This window comes from Acanthopagrus latus, chromosome 14 (assembly GCF_904848185.1).
Source record: "Acanthopagrus latus isolate v.2019 chromosome 14, fAcaLat1.1, whole genome shotgun sequence".
NCBI lineage: Eukaryota > Metazoa > Chordata > Actinopteri > Spariformes > Sparidae > Acanthopagrus > Acanthopagrus latus.
The window spans coordinates 2,673,321-2,696,159 of NC_051052.1; the positions used below are offsets into that span (position 1 = coordinate 2,673,321).

Here is a 22,839-nt window from a genome sequence, read left to right on the forward strand (position 1 = left end):
ATTTAAATTCAAATGAACAAATCCACTTATATAATAGGCAAACTAAAGAACTTAGACAACGAAGCAAACTCTTTAAAGGGAGAGGGACTAGCACTGGTAAAAGACTGTAAAACTATAAGCACACAAGGCAGAAGATAAAAATCTGGCCAACATGAGCACATGTGGCAGTCAGACAAGGAAGAAACACTTTGCGACTGAAACAACAGGACATGGTAGTCTTCCGGGGTGGCTGGGTTGGTGAAATTGGCCCTGCTGAGAGAGGTGTTCATGTCAATCTGAATTTGGAGGGAAAATAATGCTTAAATAATTTGAGAACAACTCTGAGGTTGAATACCATCAGTCTGAAGTGAAATTAGTCTGTGGACACAGGCAGATTCCCTCCAATATCAATCTGTATTTGAGGGAAATATTATAAATATTTTGCATTTCACAGGGCTTAAATTTTGAAAATCCACATCAGATCTTCCTGGAATTATCTGAGTGCAACTCTGACGTTGAGTACTATCACTCTGAAGTGAAATGAGTCTGTGGAAACAGGTACTGTTCTTTTGAAGTAAATCTGAAATCAAAGGAAAATATCAGCAAAAAAGTCACATTTTAGAGGGTTTTAATTTTGAAAATCCACATCAGAACTTCTTGGAACTACATGAGTGACACTCTGAGTTGGAGTACTATAAGTCTGAGGTAAAATTTGTCTGTGGAAACAGATAGTTTTATTTTAAAGTAAATCTTAAATCAAAGGAAAATATAATCAAAAATCACATTTTAGAGGGCTTTAATTTTGAAAATCCACATCAGATCCTCATGGAATTATCTGGGTGCAACTCTGACGTTGAGTACTATCAATCTGAACAGAAATGAGTCTGTGGAAACAGGTAGTTTTCTTTTAAAGTAAATCTGAAATCAAAGGGAAATATTAGCAGAAATGTCACATTTTAGAGGGCTTTAATTTTGAAAATCCACATCAGAACATCCTGGAACTACATGAGTGACACTCTGACTTGAAGTACTATCAATGTGAACACAAATGAGTTTGTGGAAACAGATAGTTTTATTTTAAATTAAATCTGAAATCAAAAGGAAATATTATCAACAATCTCAATTTTCAAAGTGCATTAATTTTGAAAATCCACATCAGATCTTCCTGGAACTACATGAGTGACACTCTGAGTTGGAGTACTATAAGTCTGAGGTAAAATTTGTCTGTGGAAACAGATAGTTTTATTTTAAAGTAAATCTTAAATCAAAGGAAAATATAATCAAAAATCACATTTTAGAGGGCTTTAATTTAGAAAATCCACATCAGATCCTCATGGAATTATCTGGGTGCAACTTTGACATTGAGTACTATCAGTCTGAGGTGAAATGAGTCTGTGGAAACAGGTAGTTTTCTTTTAAAGTAAATCTGAAATCAAAAGGAAATGTTATCAACAATCTCAATTTTAATAGGGCTTTAATTTTGAAAATCCACATCAGAACTTCCTGGAATTATGTGAGTGCAACCCTGACATTGAGTACTATCAGTCTGAAGTGAAATGAGTCTGTGGAAATGGGCAGGTTTCTTTTAAAGTAAATCTGAAATCAAAGGAAAATATCATCACAAATCACATTTTAGAGGGCTTCTATTTTGAAAATTCATCCAGATCTTCCTGGAATTATCTGAGTGAGTCTCTGAGGTTGAGTTCTATCAGTCTGAAGTGAAATGAGTCTATGGAAACTGGTACTTTCCTCTTAATGTGGATCTGAATTTGAGGGAAATATTGAAAATATTTGACTATTAAGTGGGCTTTTATTTTGAAATTCTTCATCAGAAACTCCAGCTATTGTGTTTATGTTTATGTTGGACTAATTGTACAAACAGATGAAATGTCATGACCCACATCTTCTACGGCTTCAGTGTGATAAGAATAAGGATGGTAATATGAATTGAATAATAAATAAATAATCAATGAATTAATTCCTTAAATGCTCAATTAAGTAATTAACTAATGTTTAAATAATTCATCAATCAATTAACAGACTGGCTGATTGACTGTATTTGTGTGAAATTGCAGACTGCCTTTGTAAGTGTCTCCTTTTATTTTGAATTCTGTTCTGGCACTAATATCGCCTATGTACAGGCACTGCAAATTAAGTGGCGGCTAGGTTGACCGGGGATTTCTGAGTGGAGGGTGGCTTGACTGCAGTATAAGACTGGTCAGATCTCGCCTCTGTTTTAGTTTCGTTGGCTACCTTGCATTTCACGTCACATTTCACGGAGTAGTGACTCAGGTGTTGAGTTTCCCCACACATGAAAAATTTTCGTCTTAAATATTTAACAAGTTTAACATTTAAGATTGTCGGCCGTGACCCGTTTCCGAGCAAATTACCGGGATAAATGCACTCTTAACACACCACAGACCACAGGATATTCGTATAGGATAATCTTATAAGAGAAGATAATCTTTCTTGGTCAGGACGATTATCTGACCACGATTATCTGATATTCATCTTTATACCTTGAGAAGAGTGATAGACATGACTGGGCTTTCCTATGAACCATGGTCGACGGTCGCTACAGGTGTTTTTGTCACAGGTTGATCCGGGCGCTTCACGCTTTGCCACAGCTGACTGACCTCGCGCTGAGGTCGGGCTGGATGTCAACATATTCTGCAGACTGTTTGACGAGCAGGCTGTATGACAGTATATACAATTTTCACATCGACTTGGCTTCAGCTTAATAACGATGTATGCGGCAGGAAACGACGGCTTTCATTCAGTAACCATTTGAACGCGGTGTGGAATGAAAGAAATACTCGATTGTAACAAAAGTCACAAGTTAACCTGGACGCTGCGCACTCAATGCCACAGCTAACAACAGTCTCCACGCAGCTCTCGAGCCGCTCGGCGTGAACACTGTTTCACCCATGAGTAATTTGTGAGTACAGACATTCATAACAAAGACATGAGGGAGTGAGCATGCGCGAGTGAGTGAGCAGTCGCAAGGGCTTCGTGGCTCCCCCACGCGTGTCAAACAAATGGATTAAAACCTTAAAAGTCCATTTACAGCTTTTCCCCTTACATTACTGTAAAAAGAACTAGCAGGTGTCCTAAAAAGGAGCGCAATCAACTACTTGGTTAACAACGAACGACCTGCTGGGTGAGCCTTTACCGCACAACAAATAAACAAACCAAAGATGCCAGAGACAATTGTCAGCCTTGGTGCCAAACTGACTGATCTGACTTCTAAGGTGAATAAGTTAGTTGACCTGACCACCGCCAATAACACACTGCTCAACACTGTGGTCAAAAGAGTGGAAACTCTTGAGACAAAAGTTGAAAATAATGCGGGGCGCTACACGACACTGGAGTCCAATCGATTTCTCAAGACAAGCGCATCACACATTTGGAAAACAAACTGAGGCACGCTATGGACGTGATTGACCAGCTTGAGAATCGACATCGCCAAAATGATCTAAGGCTGCTGAATGTGCCAGAGAAGGAAGAAAGTGGCTCGACAATGATTGATTTTTTGGTCAAAACCTATATGGAGAAATGGAAATTGCTGCATGTTGCAGACGACTTTGAAAGAGCGCACCGCTGTTTCGGATTAACGTGGGGCTATAGTAACTTGCGACCGTCAGCCGAATGCGTCTGTGATCACCGTAGCTACAACAGATGTTGAAAACGGGAAGAGAAGACGTAGCTGTCCTCAGATCTGCCTCTTTGTTCAGGTTTCTCTGGTCAAAACATACCTGAAACGTGTTCGGGCTGCTGTTTGATTAAACGTGTCTGACCCTCAGTGGCTCTATCAAAGTTGCTGGTTGTTATGGAGGACGTTATAAACAGGAAAATGGAGAGTTGCTCTTCCTGTGAATGTGTATCTCTAATGAACCTTTATTAAAAATACGTACTCGTGACTTGCATCACACAGGGGAACTATAACCCTTGTAAATAAAATAAAAGTAAAAAACAACAACAAAAACAATTACGGGACTTGAACTCACATTCACTGAGGGACAAAAACACAAGCGCGGAAGCCTCTGCTAATCGAATTACACAAGTGACAGGCGGTATGACCTATTTCTGTCTTCGCAGCGGACACACAGACACCTCTGGGTCGCAGAAGAAGGCCAGATCAACTTGTGACCGCAGCATTGGGAGAGGGGGGCGGGCAAGATTTGTATAGGTGAATATTTTATATTCATCAGTGACAGTAATGACTAGTTTATCTGTCTTATCTTGGAATGTGCAATGATTAAATGGGGTAATCAAAAGAGATGCTTGTTTACATTTTATTGATAAGAATCATGTGGATGTGGCTCTTACTCAGGTGTCACACCTTAACAGTAAGTCAGTGAAGAGCTTCAGCAACCCCAAGTATGAAGTTGTAGCCTCATCCTCTGTGGATGATAAAACAAAAGGTGTGATAGTTATTAGACGTTCACTGGACTTAAACATCACTGATATTGGCAGTGATAATGAAGGTAAGATTGCCTTTGTAAAAGTAATAATGTCAAATATGAAAATTATTTTTGTCAGTGCTTATTCCCCAGCTGATTATGACAAAAAATGTTATTCAGAACTATCCAATTTATTAATGAATTCATCAGATTACTATTTAGTCATTGGGGCAGACATGAATACTATAACAGACCCCATGTTAGATAAATCAAATCCTCGAGTGGGAAGTGCCCAGCTATCCTGTTCAAAAGCACTACAACAGTACATGCTAGACCTTAATCTGGTGGATGTGTGGCGATTTTCCAATCCAGGAGCTAAAAAGTACACCTTTTTTTCCAATATACATAAATCATATTCTAGAATAGATTATATTTTTGTATCTAGTACATTAATTCCAGTAACACAACAATCTGACATAATTCTGGCTTCTCTATCTGATCGCCATGCAGTTAATGTTAAATTTTTATTTCCAACCATTTAAAAAAAAAGCACCTCGTTGGAGATTTAATGCTACGTTACTTTCAAATAATGATTTTTGTGCTCAATTTAAATTGAAGCCATATGAATTCATTTCACTCAATGGAGATTCAGTGGAAGACTTTAGGTTTGTTTGGGATGCCATTAAAGGTTTTATGAAAGACAATGTCACATTTTTTGCTTGAGCTTTAAATCGCTCATGCCAACTAAAAACTGCTGAGTTAGAGACATGTTTGACAAAATCGGAAAAAGCTCAACAAAATTCCTTCTGTGATATACGAGCAGGTCAGCTCAGTGAAGTGAAAAATGAACTTAATGCACTTCTTAGAAAAGATGCAGAGTTTCCAAAAGTCCAGAGAATATCATTATTTCAATGGCAGTAAACTGTCACATGAGTTAGCCATGCGCCTTCGCACTAATGTGAGACGAGCATGCATTTCTGCAATACAAGCCGCAGAAGGCAAGATATGCACTATTCCAGAGGAAATTAATACAGTTTTCTTAGATTTCTATAAAAATCTTTATATCTCTGAAATCTTACTCAGTACAGATGAGTTCAGACATTTTTGTTAGTGACCTTAATTTGGGAAAACTGCCTAGTTTAGAAGCAGAGGCCTTAGGAGATAGTATATCTTTAAAAGAATTATGGGACACAATACAAGAGAAGAATTTGGATAAGTCTCTGGGACCAGATGGTATTCCCATTAAAGTGTATATCAAGTTTTGGCCTTAACTGGGCCCTATGCTTTTGAAAATGATAACTACATCAATTGCAAAACACTCTTTTTTAAAACAAACAAACACAGCCCTAATATCAATTCTGCTCAAAAAACATAAAGGCCAGTATCATTAATCAATGCAGATATGAAGATATATGCTAAAGTACTGGCACGCCGTCTTAATAAATACTTAGGAAAACTAATTCATTGTGATCAAACTGGGTTTGTGAAAGGCCATTTCAGTTCAGATAATTTAAGAAGACTGTTATATATTTTACATTTTACCCCAGACTGCTCTGACCTTTTGACCTCGTATGGAATCCTATTGAATTTATTGATAGGTGGACGACCAGCAGCCTACCCTATATGGTTAAACAATGGGATCCATATACTTGGACAATTATTCAGTTCTAATGGTCTCCACACATTCGAAGATTTGAAGGAACAGTATAACTTATGTCGATTTTCTCGCTTTCTATATTTTCAGCTCCATGCTGCCATGAAGACTTATGGAGTTCCATGGAACTCAGAGCTGCCTAAACATGACTTGACGAAAAAACTGTACAATACTACCAACACCAGGGGAACTGTATCAGCATTGTATACCCAAATTTTGCAGGCATCTTATAAACTAATGGCAACTATTTTGGCATAAAATTTATGCTCTGATAAACTCTGAAATGTCATGGGAAACAATATGGAATAATATCACTTGGGCACTAATCATCAAACCATACATCTAAAAATTGTTCACAGATCATATTTTACTCTTAAACTTAGACATACAATGAAGTTGGAATCATCCCCCCTCTGCCAATTATGCACGCAAGGTTGCTTAGGCACCTTCACACATATGTTTTGGGAATGCCCTGGAGTACAGGTGTTTTGGTTACAAGTCACTAAATCCTTATCTAAAATTCTTAATAAGGAGGTTCCATGCTGTCCTGCACTTTGTTTGCTGAATAATAATTCTCAGTTGCAGATCACTCACCAGGGAGGGATGGATTTTCTCTTGAATTATGCTGAGTTATGTTATTTTATGTTATTTTGTTTTGTCTTTAGTCAATTAGGTGCCAATATATGATTATGGCTGTGGAGGACTTCGGGCTGGGGATTGGGAGCTCGGATGAAATATTAGTATGTGTGGAGGGCCTTGTGGACATGCAGGCATCTGGACTTGAGTGTGAGAGTGTGTGAATGTGTTTGATTTGGGATGCGGGGTTGGGGGTTGGCACTTAGACGTTTGAACGTGTATGGCACCCTTGTTTTTGTTTAGTTAGTTTTTAGTTTAGTTTTTTTTTGTTTTGTGTGTGTGCTCTTTTTTCCTTTTTTTGTCACTGTTGTCTGGATTTATTTATTTATTCATTGATTTATTGATTGAATATACAGTCAATAGTATATTGATATATATTGATATTGATATATTGATATAAAAAAGACATGAGCCCAACAACTTGCACTTTTGGAAGCTTTGACGACAGTTGAGTTTTTTTCGAACAGGCATCGACAGAGTCACCCACACTGTCACTGTGCGCTCTGTAGAGCTCGTCTAACAGTTGTTTGCAGGTCGCAGACCCCGGCATCTCCATGTTAAATAGTACTGTTCAAGCCACGTCAAAATTAATATACATATACATGACTTGGTGAACGATAAGCAGGGTGATCGGAAGGTTGTTCCTGGTTAGCGGACATGGCCGAGGACCCCTCTAAAGACGGGATCCTTAAACCACACATCTGGGACCGTCGCCAGTATAAATGAACGCCAGTTAAACTGTCACACCGGAAACACTTTGTGACAAGCGAAAAACAACAATTATGTGAAGTTGTGAAAGTGCCAGCACTAAAGCCTAAAAAAAGAGACGGTATGTGTTTACTTCCACCGGGTCCGCTGCGCCGCCTATCTGCTCTGCCCCAGCAGACCGCTGCAGTCCCATTTCTCTCGGACCAGAACAAAAGGCAGCAATTCAGCCGAATTTAGCACAGAGCAAACATCATAACATAAATTTACTTTTCAAAATAAAACACTCCGTGTCTGCACAAAATTCTCAAAAAGAGACAAATACAAGCTCCTCTATTAATCCTCTGGTCCGGAACACATCATGTTATGTTAAAACACATGCCTGTAACTGCGGTCGGGAGTATGTAATTATCGCAGGAACCCCTCGATCTCGCGACTCCAACTGTCTTGCAGTGCTGCGCCATGGCGGAAAAAAACCAGTACGGATTGCAAAACCGGACCGGAGTCGGAGCGCAGCGGACACGTATCCGGTTGTCTTTGCTGGTAAAACTCCCGCATGCTGATTTTTCCAGCAGGGACCTCGGGGTTCAGTCTAGTCCTTTATACACACTGGCTCCGTCGCAGCTCCGGCAGTCCTGACCGGAGCAGATACGGAGACAACCTAGCTAGTATCACAATGTCAAACACTACTTCCACAGCCAATTTTGTGATTCAGAGGCATCTGGTGTTGAAATTGCTGTCTGCCATTTTGAGCATGTATATCTAAAGTAACTTTGCTTTTTATATAATTGCATATCCTCAAGTTGGCCTTGGCCTGTCATCACAAGTGATGTGAGTTAAGAATAACAACGAGTAGTAATAATAATAATAATAATAATATTATTATTATTATTATTATTATTATTATTATTATTATTATTACTACTACTACTACTACTAATAATAATAATAATAGTAAACAATAGGGCCAAAGCTCTCACACATCCCAACTTGAAGACAGATAAATTAAGCATGAGGCGATTATTTTTAACTACGCAACAGAGAACAACATGACGTACTCCACTCTTCATAGCAACAGCTCCTCTGAATTTGTTACTGGTGGAAATTATGTGACAGCCCTAGGAAACACTTAGTATTCGACCAAGGCACGTCGACACACGACATGTGGGCGGGGCTACCAGCGTCCCCTCGTTGCCTGATTGGTTTACAAGCATGAACCCCGCCCGAACGTCTCGCTGCAGGCAAAACTTCTAAGATATTTTTACTTTCGTTATTGATGTCGGGGCCGTTTTCTCGTCTTCAACCTGAACGCTTCTTCAGTAACCTCTCCAGTGCTCCGAGACAAACCAAAGGTGAAATCATGACGGCATTCGGCTTCGCAGTTGTTGTTGGACTGCTCTGTCTTCAGTGCTGTTCAATGGCCAGAGAATGTAAGTAGCCTTCTATACCAGTTTATATATTTACAAGTGGCGAGGTGTTCTTATATCGAAGACATGTCCACTACGACTGAGAGCCTCAAAATTCACAGCAGATTCAGTGTATAACTTGGGCTTTAACAAATATGTAGAAATAACCCTGGAAGTAGTTCGCTTTGAAAGGGAGTGAACACTTCGAGAAAGGTGGTTTTCACAAGAATAAGGACCTATAGTATAGTGCTTGCTGTCTTACTAGAAGCTGTGACGTCGTAAATAAAAAAAACCTGCTACGCCACGCTGTGTGACGCATTTTTAAAAAAATGTATTTTATTAAATTAAAACCAATGAATGCAAAAAAAAATTGTCTCATACCCGAGTGTGATAGACAGGACAGCAACATACAAAATGATGTTGTCAGTGCTGAAGTCCACAAAAGAAAAGTAAGGGGCAGAGGTGAGCTCAGGTCTAAGACAAGGACAAGATGAACCAGATAAGGCAGAGCAAAGACCAGGAAGAGAAACTCTGATTAATACTCTTTGGCACGGCCATCATTTGTGTATGCACCTGAATGGGTTTAGACTTAACACCATAATGAGACAATGCATATTTGTCTTTTAGAGGACATAAATAAACCTACAAATCCTGATTTAATTGTTGTCTGATTATTCCCACATACCATTAGAATGGGGAAATAAAGAGACTACACCCAACCACACCGCAGGGTGGGTCAGCTGGTTTGTAGATTGTCATCATGGATTATTAACAACTTTAACAGCATCTTTATCCATTGTATGTATGTATGTATGTATGTATGTATGTATGTATGTATGTATATATATATATATATATATATATATATATATATATATATATATATATATATATATATACATACATACACACACACATACACACATATATATATACATACACATTATATATATATATATATATATATATATATATATATATATATATATATATATATATATATATATATATATATATATATATATACACACACACTATATTACCCAAAGTATTCGCTCACCCATTCAAATGATCAGAATCAGGTGTTCTAATCACTTGGCCTGGCCCCAGGTGTATAAATTCAAGCACTCAGGCATGCAGACTGTGAAACAAGACATTTGTGAAAGAATGGGCCGCTCTCAGGAGCTCAGTGAATTCCAGCGTGGAACTGTCATAGGATGCCACTTGTGCAACAAATCCAGTCGTGAAATTTCCTCGCTCCTAAATATTCCACAGTCAACTGTCAGCTCTATTATAACAAAATGGAAGCGTTTGGGAACAACAGCAACTCAGCCACGAAGTGGTAGGCCACGTAAAGTGACGGAGAGGGGTCAGCGGATGCTGAAGCGCATAGTGCAAAGAGGTCGCCGACTTTCTGCACAGTCAATTGCTAGAGAGCTACAAACTTCATGTGACCTTCAGATTAGCCCAAGTACAGTACGCAGAGAGCTTCATGGAATGGGTTTCCATGGCCGAGCAGCTGCAGCCAAGCCACACATCACCAAGTGCAATGCAAGGCGTCGGATGCAATGGTGTAAAGCACGCCGTCACTAGCCTCTAGAGCAGTGGAGACGCGTTCTCTGGAGTGATGAATCATGCTTTTCCATCTGGCAATCTGATGGACGAGTCTGGGTTTGGAGGTTGCCAGGAGAACGGTACATTTCAGATTGCATTGTGCCAACTGTGATATTTGGTGGAGGAGGAATTATGGTATGGGGTTGTTTTTCAGGAGCTGGGCTTGGCCCCTTAGTTCCAGTGAAAGGAACATTGAATGCTTCAGGATACCAAAACATTTTGGACAATTCCATGCTCCCAACCTTGTGGGAACAGTTTGGAGCGGGCCCCTTCCTCTTCCAACATGACTGTGCACCAGTGCACAAAGCAAGGTCCATAAAGACGTGGATGACAGAGTCTGGTGTGGATGAACTTGACTGGCCTGCACAGAGTCCTGACCTGAACCCGATAGAACACCTTTGGGATGAATTAGAGCGGAGACTGAGAGCCAGGCCTTCTCGACCAACATCAGTGTGTGACCTCACCAATGCGCTTTTGGAAGAATGGTCAAAAATTCCTATAAACACTCTCCTCAACCTTGTGGACAGTCTTCCCAGAAGAGTTGAAGCTGTAATAGCTGCAAAAGGTGGACCGACATCATATTGAATTCTATGAGTTAGGAATGGGATGGCACTTCAGTTCATAGAATGAGTAAAGGCAGGTGAGCGAATACTTTTGGTAATATATATATATATATATATATATATATATATATATATATATATATATATATATATATATATATATATATATAGATATATATATATAATCTGTGTCTATAATAACCAGACTATAATAACGCTGACATGCAATTGTGAGACTAAACAGCCCCAATGTCGTTTTTATAAATACAGTGATTTTTGATTGTAGTACTAATGATATCAATCATGGAGACTGAAACTCTGCAATTCAAGATAAAAAGCCAAAGCAGCAGCTTTCATTTCTTTTAGCAGTGCAGTGATGTACTCCATGACAGAACATTATAACATATGACAAAGTATACAATAACATTTAATGGTAAAAAAAAAAAAAAATGGTCAAGAGTAAAGTTGCAGTAGGCTACTATTATAAACATGCACTATATATAGTTATTATTATCAATAAAGTGTTTCTGATTTAAATTCATATATTAAGAAGTCAGTTGTTCTTATTTAAAGTTAAATTAAATGAAATAAGTTGACAGTAAGGTAGACAGATGTTAGGTTTACATCTCAGGATGTGGTTATTATAGACAGATTAAATATTTAATTGTCATGTGTCACCACGGTAACAGCCTTACATACGTTAGCAGCTGTAAACACTCATAAAAACATAAAATACATCCTGTGGTTTGGTGCCGACCTGTATACTGAACATATACAGAGTAGGTAACGTTTATAATCATCAGAAAACATTACAGGTGTTGTATTTGGTTCCTCTCTGTTTCCTGAATATATCCGTACATGTGTGGAAGTGTAAATGACAGACATTATCTTAAAGCACCTTGTAGAATGAGCTTTATAAAGTTCACTCCATTGACTTGTATTAGGTCACGGGGCTGAGCTGCCACATCCAATATGGGGGTGAAGTCAAATTACCGTCCAGCTGATACCTTCAGTTTATTACTGGGAATAATGACTAAAAGTACTGTGTGTTTCATGGGTTTGACTGTGAGACTGCAGTGTGACCCGCAGTCACTACCAGCAGCTCTTCAGAATGGCTTCTTTACGATCACCATAAAAATTAGAGTATTTGCGCACTGGAAAAAAATGTGCGGCTGATTTGACCAAGCAAACTCGAACCATGGCTGGTTTGACCGCAGTACAGAACTGGACATGGTGGTGATTTCCCCGCTGTTTCTGAAATCATGTACCACAGTCTATGCTACCAATTAGATGCGTAGCACGGTCGGTCAGACTGGGGGGCTGAAGAAGAAGAGAGGCCGCTGACGTCACTCTCCTGCGCCGCTTGGGATTCCGAATTAAAATTGAATTTTGGAACATTTTTTGCGGGGGGCGGGCATGAAAACAAAAAAGCAATTTCCTCCTAGTTTTCTTTTTAGCCGTGTGTCAAAATGAGCAGTCTTGAAGAAGAAAATGAAAATGCAATTTGGATGATTTATCACTTTTTATTTGAAATTCGAATATTCGTTCGAAAGTGGAGGGAAAGTTCATATTCATGTAATGACCTGTTCAAAATCAAAATGTACAGTCTACAAGAGCAACAGACTGCTTTAAGTAATTCGCCTTGTGATCCAGGAGAGGGCGCCCTTAATTTAGCTTGACTTATTGCACGCCCTATTAACTCTTGACCGGTCAATTCGGCTAGTAGTATTATGTTGTTTGCTATGAAAATGGAGGACACTAGCGAGCAAAGCCGTCCTGCGCAGACAATCACGACACCAAAGCATCTGAGATGTAGTGTATGGGGGGGGGGGATTTATTCGAATTTATTCAAGTTCATTCGAACTTGATTTTTTTTAAAAAGTGACAGCCCTCTGCAATTCGATCGATCATAATTAATCTGATCCCTGTCATTATTTTTTAATCACCGTTATGTGGTGGTACAGAGTCAGACATCACTTTTCTGCAGTGACACTATTTGTTGAATTTTGAACATGGACCCAAGCCCAATTTTGTTTTCTTTTTTTTTCTTTTTAACATCAGAGCACATTTTTTGGTAGAATGCAGACGCATGCATAACGTTACTCTGGCAAACCTGTGGATAAAATGTCTGTAGTTTGGAAATGACTTATATTAGGAAGCGAAAGTAGTCCAACAGCGACATGTAACATCTGCAGTATGACCGTTTGGCGGGGGGGATACTTTCAAAAGTTAAGAGAAATATCCTTGAGACAGCGACATGGCCACAAATATTACAGAAAGGGTAGTTAAATTACTCATTCTGGATAACTACCTCATCTCTGTGGTAGAGAATCAGGGTTTTCTTTGTCGCCTGGAGTTTTTGAATCCCCGGTATGCCCTACCATCTCAGAATTACATGACATTTCTTCCTCTTTCGAGTTATGTGTCGGTATGCACTAGGGGTGTCACGATTCTCCAAATTCTCGATTCGATGTGATTTTCAATTTTAGGGTCACGATTCGATTCGATTCTGAATTCTTTTTCTTTTTCTTACAGCACAGAGGCCTATGTCATTTTCAGACTATTCTAGTCTATCATTGGTTTTATTCATCACATTTTGTACAGTAAATCTTATTTCAAAAGATGGGCTACATATAAGTGATGCAATTTCCAGAATGTATCACATTAGGCACTAATGGTCAAATTTAAACAATTTATTTACAATATAAAAGGTAATAATCTTGTTCTCAGTCAAATGGAAAACAACAAAAACAAACATAACAATAATAACAACAAAAATGGGCGGTCACAGAGGGTGCCTGGCAACAAATGTGCTACAAAACAAAATAAATAAATAAAAAGTATGTCCAGTCATGTAACAGTCATGTCCAGAGTCATGGAACAATGAGAGCCTTACCAAACTATATTCTAACAGTTGAACATAAAAAAACAAGTATTTTGGACTTTTTTGTTCCCTGAGAATGACAACTGTCATTTTTACATCCTTCTCTCAAGTTTTTTTCTTTAACAAAGATATGTTGTTATCTTTATCTGGAGAGAGAGATGCTCTTTGAGTCATCAAAATATTAACTGTTGACATTTTTATGGCCAGACAAGACAACTGTTATTTTGACATTTTCAAGTTTTTCTTTAAGAAGATGAGAATATCCACATTCTCTGGAGAAAGGGCTGCTCTTTGAGCGGTCACAATGTCCCCTGCTGTGGAGAACACTCTCTCACTTGCCACACTTGTTGCTTGCACAGAAAGATAATGTTTGGAAAGCCTGGACACATTTGGGTACTGATGCTCATTGTCTTTCCACCATTTCAGTGGATTTGCATCCACAGAAATGACTTTAGCCATCTTGTATAGCTCTATCTCCTCTTTGACAACTTCAGACCATGGTTTTGGTGTTGATGATGTAGTGTGGGCCTTTACTGGATCAGTTTGACACCCCTGCTTTAAGCTATCTTAAGATTTGGCACCAGCTCCCCCTCTACCCACATTATGAAAACAAACCTTACCTTTATCCCCTGAGTGTTTTTCTTCATCTGGTTTCTTCATTTTTATGAAGTAGATGAACACTTTCATTGTGATGTCATGCCGTAAATGACTGCTGCTGGCGGCTCATCGTAACTCGTCTTGCCTCTCCTAGCTTAGTTGTAGACACCAGATCTGACCAATCAGCGGGCCAGGTTCCAGGTGCTTTTCACACCTTTTCCGTTGCGTCATTCCTCAGATATTGAGACTGGACTTGCAACTTGAGGGACCCCCTAGTGGGGGCCATATGCACCCGCATATAGCAAGAAACAGATAACCGTTCATTTTTAGTTTTGGCAGCTCTGTCTTTCCAGCTAGCTTACCCAGCTATTTCTTCATCTTAGCAGGTTATCCCATAATGCAGAGGATGGGGAAGAGCTGATGCCTTAACCTACGCAAATGGCCTATGCTGTAGTCAGCATCTACACATGTACATTGTTCTGATGGCGCCAGTAAATGGATTGGCAGCAGTACCTTCCCGTTTTAACACATTAGCCTCATTCACACTGCCATTTGAATACGGAAATCCTGTGCGCCTCCTCAGAAGTTTTCTCTATGTGAAAGTATCAGAGGTGGCGAGGGGTGAAATTTCCCTCCAGCACTCACTATGTTTACATGCACAACTTAGTCGGATTACAGCCGTAGTTTGACGCTACTCAGTCAATTGTCCGAGTATAGATGCCGAAGCATGTCATACTCTGGTACGATAGGTGGCACGGTACCCATTTCAAGTAGTGGTAATAGAGCCACCCCTGGCTGACCTCTTTACGTCACCAACAAGAACAATCTCTGCCTCGACATTCGAGAAAGATGGTGTACGAAGAGCAAGACGAAGCTACATCTTTGTACATTTGTATATGGTGTACATGATAATTACACAAACTAGATGCACAGTGGCACTTTTGCTTGTGGTGAGATGGAAAGACGCCACTGCCCTTCTATTTCCGGCTCACAGCTCCAGGAAAAAAATCTCAAGCCCGGCAGAATGCAAAATCCGAATCCAGTCTGATAGTAGTATTACTCCTGCATGTATACGTTCTATCAAATAATCTAGGTGTTTTAATCGGACTGTTAGGAATCTGATCCAGGCTGATTTTAGTCAGACTAAGGTGTGTACATGCATTTTAAAAATCCAATCATAGTTGCACTATGCATTCGGTTTTCTTGACTACTCTTGAACCGAACCAGTGTGAAATAGAGCTGCATGATATATTTTGAGCATTGTCATCGCAATGTACGTGTGCGCAATAGTCACATCACAGGGCCTGCGATGAGGAGGCAAATGCACTCATCTAATTTCCATGGAACCTGACACACACTGTGCATGCAGACTGTGCATCGCAGCTATCCATCAATCATTAGTAGTTATTCAGTGTGCCTAAGCAGACCACGCCCCTGCACATGGAGTGAGTCGCTGGTAATAACATTGAGAAATGAGCAAAGAACAAGAGAAAATTGCCGAAAATGGACTTGGTGCCAAAAAGAAAAGCAGCGTCAGTTATCTGAAATTACTCAGGCTACAAGAAGGATGATATTGACCAAACACATTCTGTGTCAACAGTGCCTTGCATCTGTTTCCACAATGAGCAGTAACACAACCAATTTGTTCGATCATTTACGTAGGTACCACACAGCTCAGTACGACAAAACCAGCAGCAGTGCAGCATAACATAATGTGCTATTCAGGTCATCTGATGAAAATTCCTGTATTTTTTCATATCGCTATGGATAAGCTGGCATCACATATTGAGGGCGTTGTTACACTTGAAAAACTAAATGGGAAAACTAAAAGGTGAATCCAAATGCAGACTCACATGAGGCAAGATTGGGGCAACATAAGTGCAAGTGCAACATAACCAATTAGACAAAGTTCAAATACAAAAATACAAAATAAGAAATCAAAAATCCAAAACCTACCAACCAGGGAGAACACAGGAGGAGACACAAGAGAAGACTCAGGGTACATCAGAAGGAATCACACACAACAAATTGAGAAAGAGTGAATGGGGAACAAAGGCTTAGATACATAGACACACTGATGAGGGGATGAGGAGCAGGTGAGGAGAGGGAAGAGGACAGGTAAGATAATGAGGGGAAGGCACAGAGGAGAAAGCATGGAGGGAACAATACTGACAGACAGGGGGAGACTAACATGCAAGGAGGAAGGTTAGAAGAGGGAAGAACAGAGAGGAGACACTTAAAGGACACAAGAGGGCATGGAAATGAAAATATAAGACAAAACCAGACACTACAACACCACAAGAAGAGTATAATCATAAATCATGACAGGCGTGTCGGTCTGGAGACCACACAGGTCCTTAATACACAAAAGTGAGTACACCCCTCACATTTCTGCAAATATTTATATTAAATATAATTATATCTTTTCATGGAACAACACCGAAGAAATGACACTTTGATACAATGTAAAGTAGTGAGTGTACAGCTAGAATAAATTTGCTGTCCCCTCAAAATAACCCAAAACACAGCCATTAATGTCTAAAACACTGGCAACAAAAGTGAGTACACCCCTAAGTGAAAATGTCAGAATTTAGACCCAATTAGCCATTTTCCCTCCAAGGTGTCATGTGACTTGTTAGTGTTACAAGGTCTCAGGTGTGAATGGGGAGCAGGTGTGTTGAATTTGGTGTTATTGCTCTCATACTCTTTCATACTAGTCACTGGAAGTTCAACAGGCAGAACTCTCTGAGGATCTGAAAACATGAATTGTTGGTCTACATATAGATAGCCCAGGCTATAATAAGAGTGCCATCACCCTGAAACTGAGCTGCAGCACAGTGGCCAAGACCATACAGCGCTTCAACAGGACAGGTTGCAAACAGAACAGGTCTTGCCATGGTCGACCAAAGAAATTGAATGCCCGTGTTCAGTGTCATATCCAGAGGCACAGAACCATAAGGGACGCCTTGGGAGGGCGGTGTGGTGGAGGATGTGCAGTAGTTGATGATGAAATCTGTGCTTGTCTGTCCTTAGTCAGAAGAAGGGCAGTGCCAGTGATATTGAGGGAGGATTCCCGGTGGGAAAGAATAGTGTGATTAATAGCATTGACAGCTACTGTAAAGTTTGAGGAGAATCTCAAGGAAACTCTTAGATTCTACTGGATGCATATCCATTGGGCTCTGGCTCTGCTACAGTTTTGCTCCGTGATCCGGCAACCCTAACTGGCTGTGTTTTGAGTCCGGTACGGCACAGCACTGGTGAACAGCTGGAGTTGTGAGACTGAGGAGTTTGCGTAATTATGGAAATGGAATTAGAGATATGTGTTATAGACACAACAACATGAAATGTTCCACCCCGAAGGATTAGAAGAAGTGTTTGTATTTGTCTCTTTTTGGAGATTTTTGTGTTGGCATCAACATGAAGTGATTAATTTTGGAGATTAACAGCATATTATGATGTTATTTCAGTGTGTGTCTTTCTGTCTGCTCTGTGCTGAAATCGGCTGAAGCCAGTGGAAGTACACACATAGACTAGAGTGAAACCTATCAGCTCTCCTGCTGTGGCATAGCTGTGACGTAGCAGAGCTGGACCAGATGTGTATCTGGTGGAACCTAGCTGTATGAGTCGTTGGTGACTTTGAGAAGGGCTGTGATGTGTTGTAATGGAAACCAGACTGGAATGGTTTAAACAGATAAATGGACATGAGACGTTTTTATACTGGGCAACAAGCCACCAATTTGGCTGTCCTTTTTGCGGCTGCGGATTTAGACAGAGAGTGGTAAACTGGGTGTCTGTTTTGCTCCACCAGTTTGCTGCCTCGGAGGCTACACTTATTTCTGCCTTCATTGCTATCTAAATCCGAGACGTCAGTGTGCCGGAAATTGCGTGAGGTGGGCAGAGGTGTCGATGATGTGCACTGTTCTGCGACCCACAGTCAGGGAGTTTTAAAACCAGGAAACAGCTGATCACAGCAGTCAGTCCATTACTTCATCTGCGGACGTCAAGATGAGCAACCGGAAAGCCACTGAGGTCCGGGAGATGCTAGCGTCTCCTCGGTTTCTGAAGCTGTCTTCATTGTCCACTTGTTGTTGTAGGGGCAAGCTACGAATGGTCGCTACTTTCAAATTGCCCCCAACGCTAGGGAACCCAGTTCTAAACTCCAATGAGGTGCAATGTAAAGCTCTTAGTATACAAATTTGTTGTCACTGTTCACTGCCCATCTTAATGCTTCACGTCGCTTTTGGAAAAGGAGTTATATTACACCTCCATTTTAGAGAGACAAGATAGCACATTGCCGCCTTTACCCTTGCAGCGAATGTGCCACCTTTTCTATCTAAAAGGGGCTATGATGTGGGCTTTCCATGCATTTTAAAATATTCTTATTATGATGATTTTTGTTGTTAACAGACCTACTAACTGTTAGGTCTTGATATTGTAGTTTAATAGTAGAAGGGGCAGAAACTGGAATTTAAAGAATAAAGTGAGTAAATCTGAAATAAGTTTTTTCTAGTTCTACTATGATTGTTTATGCACATGTGTCAAAGATGTTCTGTTTCTTGGTAGCTCCACCAAAGGTTCAGGTGTACAGCCGTGCACCTGGAGAGTTTGGGAAAGCCAACACCCTCATCTGTCATGTGAGCGGCTTCCATCCACCAGAAATCACCATTGAGTTGCTCAAGAATGGAGAGGAGATGCTTGGAGCCAAACAGACTGACCTGGCCTTCGAAGAGAATTGGCACTACCACCTGAGCAGACATACACCCTTTACTCCAGGCAAAGAGGAAGAGTATGCCTGCAGAGTGACTCACATGGGAACTTCAAAGATGTTCATTTGGGGTATGTGTCTGTCTCTCTGTGTACTACCCTTGATTGGCATGACAACCAATACAGTATTGCTGAATCAGATTGTACAAGGTTAACAATGCAAGTATAATGATTTCAGATGAGAAAATTATTATACTCGTCAAAGACAAATGATTTGCATATACATTGTTTTTTACTCATTACTTCGCTATATAACTCCAAACTCGAATAATTAAATTATAAACTGCAGTTTACTGTTCAATTTTCATGCTCCTCTGAACAGAAACTCTTAGTCCTGCTGTGTGTTAACAGCATTGGAATTTACTTGACCTACCAGCCATGATGTGATAAATGATAAATAAAAGTACCTCAACAGAGTGATATGTAATGGACAACAAAGCAGATTGAATGACAAGTCTTATGCGTGTTCTCTTAGGACACTTAAAAGCTGAGGCAGGCTGCTCCATAGGTTCACTTATTGAAGGGCACTACCTCTCTCTCGTGTCAAAGTGAGTGTCAGTGCATCTGTACAGGCTGTTGCACCAGAATTGATGGTGTGTCCAGGTGCACTCTCAGTCAATGGGAGAATGAAATATCAATGCTGGGGCACTGTTGCAACCAGGCATAGCATTAGTCACTTAAGCCAGGACACTGACTTTGGTGCACTTCTCTCTTTGTTTTGCAGGCTTTGATAGTGGTTGGAGGCAGCATGTTAGGCTTTGGTTTACTTTCAGGCCTCTTTTTTGTAAGGACCATATGGTGGTGGGGTCCTCCTGCTTGTACAACATGTGCCACTGCCGTCGAATTACTATAGTAATGGGGCTGAGAATGAAAAATGAGAGTGATTATTGAGCTGTATTTGTTTTGTGTATTGGTATTTATATGGCTTTATTGACAGAACAGCTTAAGAGGTGACAGGAAACAGGATGAGAGAGTGGGGGAGTGGCACACAGGAAAGGGCCCCAGGCTAGGGCTCAAACCCGGGCTGCTGCTGCGAGGACAAAGCCTCTGTACATAGGATGCCCGCTCTACCAACCTAGCATTCCTGTATTTGTTATTTTTTGATGTTGAATTAATATTTTGTTTTAATTTAAATTATTTATGTGTGATTAAAATGGCAAATAGTTGTGAAGTTAACAAGTCAACACATGAATGCAGCATGTCCTGAATGCACAGGGAAAGAGGAGTAAGTGAATCACTGTCACTTAGAAATGAGAATGTGCAAGAGAATGTATGAAACAAGATCAGGACTTTATTTCAAAGTAATTGTGCAGCCGTATGCCAAGCATAAGCCCTACACATGCACTGTAAGATGCACCCAGAGGAGCTGTATATGTAAACACAAATGTATATATTATTTGCCCTGAATTTTACCCTGCCAGTTCCCTGTTCCAAAATCCAGGTGAGCCACATGTGGGATTAGACCAAACAACAAAGAATGAGTAGAAACTAAACTTTAAACCACAAAGATTTAGTAAGAGGCTTAAAGAATCCTGGGAACTGTACACAGGGACTTTTAAAAACCCATGTCTCCCAGGTTTAACAGTGTTTCCAGATTCAGTTCATGTCTAAATAGGACATGAGTACATCTGCAACACATGTACGTCTCGCAGTTGTGAGATTTCAACAGCAGCCTGCTTATGGTGCAGCCAAAAGGAGTAGTGAAAAACCCCTTGTTGAAGTCGAGCTGTTTTGGCTTCATGAGCCACTGGAAGCCTACAAAACATGGTGTTCTGCCTTCGATGATGTATCCAGTTCTTATCACACATCCATGGAAAACCCCTCTTACATGTAGAACTATGCAAATGCATAAATGTAACTTTACTTGTATATTTGTGGTGAGAGTCATATTTCTATAACTATTCTAGTTATCTAGTGTGTAACTATTTTAATATAAATGAAAGCTGAGATTGCAATAACTGACTATACAGTTTTGAGTTAAGGTGCAAATTGATACAAGAGGTTTTCATCATGTTTTTTTTCTTCAATTATTTCTCTCTACAGAAGCAGATATGTAAGTTCTCTGCCTTGCTTCAGGTATGTACCACATTCACTCTCAATGTCATTTTCCCAATTCAGCAAAACAAGTAGTTTGTGTGGCAACATGTTGAGTGTTGATAACAGTTTTATCCTGTGTTTAATAATCACAGGTCTGCTTCGTCTGAAGAAAATAAGAAGTTTGGAAAGTTTCATCTATAATCTGAGCACCAGCAAATGAGAGGAAAGATTGTGATTTCCTGTCAGAAATTCAAAATGGCAATAAAGCTTCAATAAGTAACTGTTGACCACCAAAGAGCAAAGGGACTTACAATTTCACAGTCACACTCAACTTTCTGTTCAGCCTCTATACTCTTTGACCCATTGTACATGTGTTTTATTTTCAGGCATGGACCCGCTTGCTCATTTGCTTGCTGCTTGCTCGATTTCAGAAATTATTAAAAATATGAAATCAATTTGGTTAAAAACGGTATGAATTAACTGATAATTTGATTCAATATTCAGATAGAAAATATTGTTTCATAGAGCTTTAGGATAACTAACACTGATGATTGGAAATGAAAATGTTGGCATTCTTTGTGTGTTTTGAAAGTTGATCTATAAAAGCTTAAGGACTAATTGTAACTGTTATCACTAGTTGATCATTGTAAATTATCTTGTTTTTTAACACCTTGAGCACATTTTATTTTGTGAAATATTGAAAGGATTAGGTTTATTACCCAGTTTACATTCATAGTTGTAGTATGAAGCCAAAACCTGATAAACTGGATCACCTCATATGTGATCAAGTGTTAATGATTCATTAAATAAAAATTATTTGAAAATAATCTGATGTGTTTGCTGTCTACTGCCACAATATTTTGAAATGAATTAGGCCTGAGGACATTTTGAATTTACCCGTGGTTTAGATAGGCTGTTGATGATTTACAAGGTAATTTTTCATTATACAACACTCTACAAGTTTGAGTATGGTTGAATCAACCATGTAAACAAAGTGTCCACCTTTCCTTGTCCTGCTAGAGTTGTGTGCTCTGTCATCTTAGAACACAGTCTACCTGTTGAGTGCAACAGTATGATCCAGGATGTTGTAATGGAGACGTGTAAAGATGTGGGCACAACAGTCTTTTTTGTACCTTTCAGCAAGAAACCCAACTTAACCCTTCAATCTCTGTCTTGAACCTGCATTATTTATTATCAATCATATCAATATGCTCAGTAAAATACTTTCAACTGTATAAATGCTGACTAGTGTATACACTCTACCACTTACCATTTTTGAGTGCCAATTGATTCATTATAAGTTCACTATGAAGGCAGACATCCTATAATATATCCATGCATTGATACAAGCATGGAAGACTGAATAGCTACCGTAAGTATGTTAGACCAAGTGGAAGTCATATTTTGTCGTTTGTTTTTTCTTTTTATATTTTTGTATTATATTTTTGGGTCTCAAAATGTTTCTTGAAGATGGATTAAATATGTTCTATATAAATAAGGCACTTAGGTTTACAGGATATAGGTTGAATGAACTTGGTAGACTTAATACTGTCATACCTACCGGTAGTCTATAAAGAGGACTCAGATGCAGAGCAAG

The 22,839-nt window shown here is 39.6% G+C and overlaps 2 protein-coding genes across 2 annotated transcripts in view; one reads left to right on the top strand and one right to left on the bottom strand.

Annotated features, from left to right (window-relative positions):
* tmbim4 (transmembrane BAX inhibitor motif containing 4) overlaps positions 1 to 18,998 on the bottom strand; it is a 46,806-nt gene extending 27,808 nt beyond the window's left edge. Inside the window, exon 1 of the mRNA XM_037122220.1 lies at positions 16,398 to 18,998. Within this exon, the coding sequence (XP_036978115.1) occupies positions 16,398 to 16,446 (49 nt within the window). The 5' untranslated portion in view covers positions 16,447 to 18,998. The remainder of the gene's footprint in view (positions 1 to 16,397) is intronic.
* On the top strand, positions 8,631 to 22,069 carry LOC119032729 (beta-2-microglobulin-like). Its single transcript, XM_037122221.1, has 4 exons — positions 8,631 to 8,807; positions 19,005 to 19,277; positions 21,249 to 21,281; positions 21,395 to 22,069. Exons 1-3 carry the CDS (start codon positions 8,654 to 8,656, stop codon positions 21,260 to 21,262), a joined length of 441 nt encoding a protein of 146 aa, XP_036978116.1. The 5' UTR covers positions 8,631 to 8,653; the 3' UTR covers positions 21,263 to 21,281; positions 21,395 to 22,069.
* Positions 22,070 to 22,839: the final 770 nt, after the last annotated feature.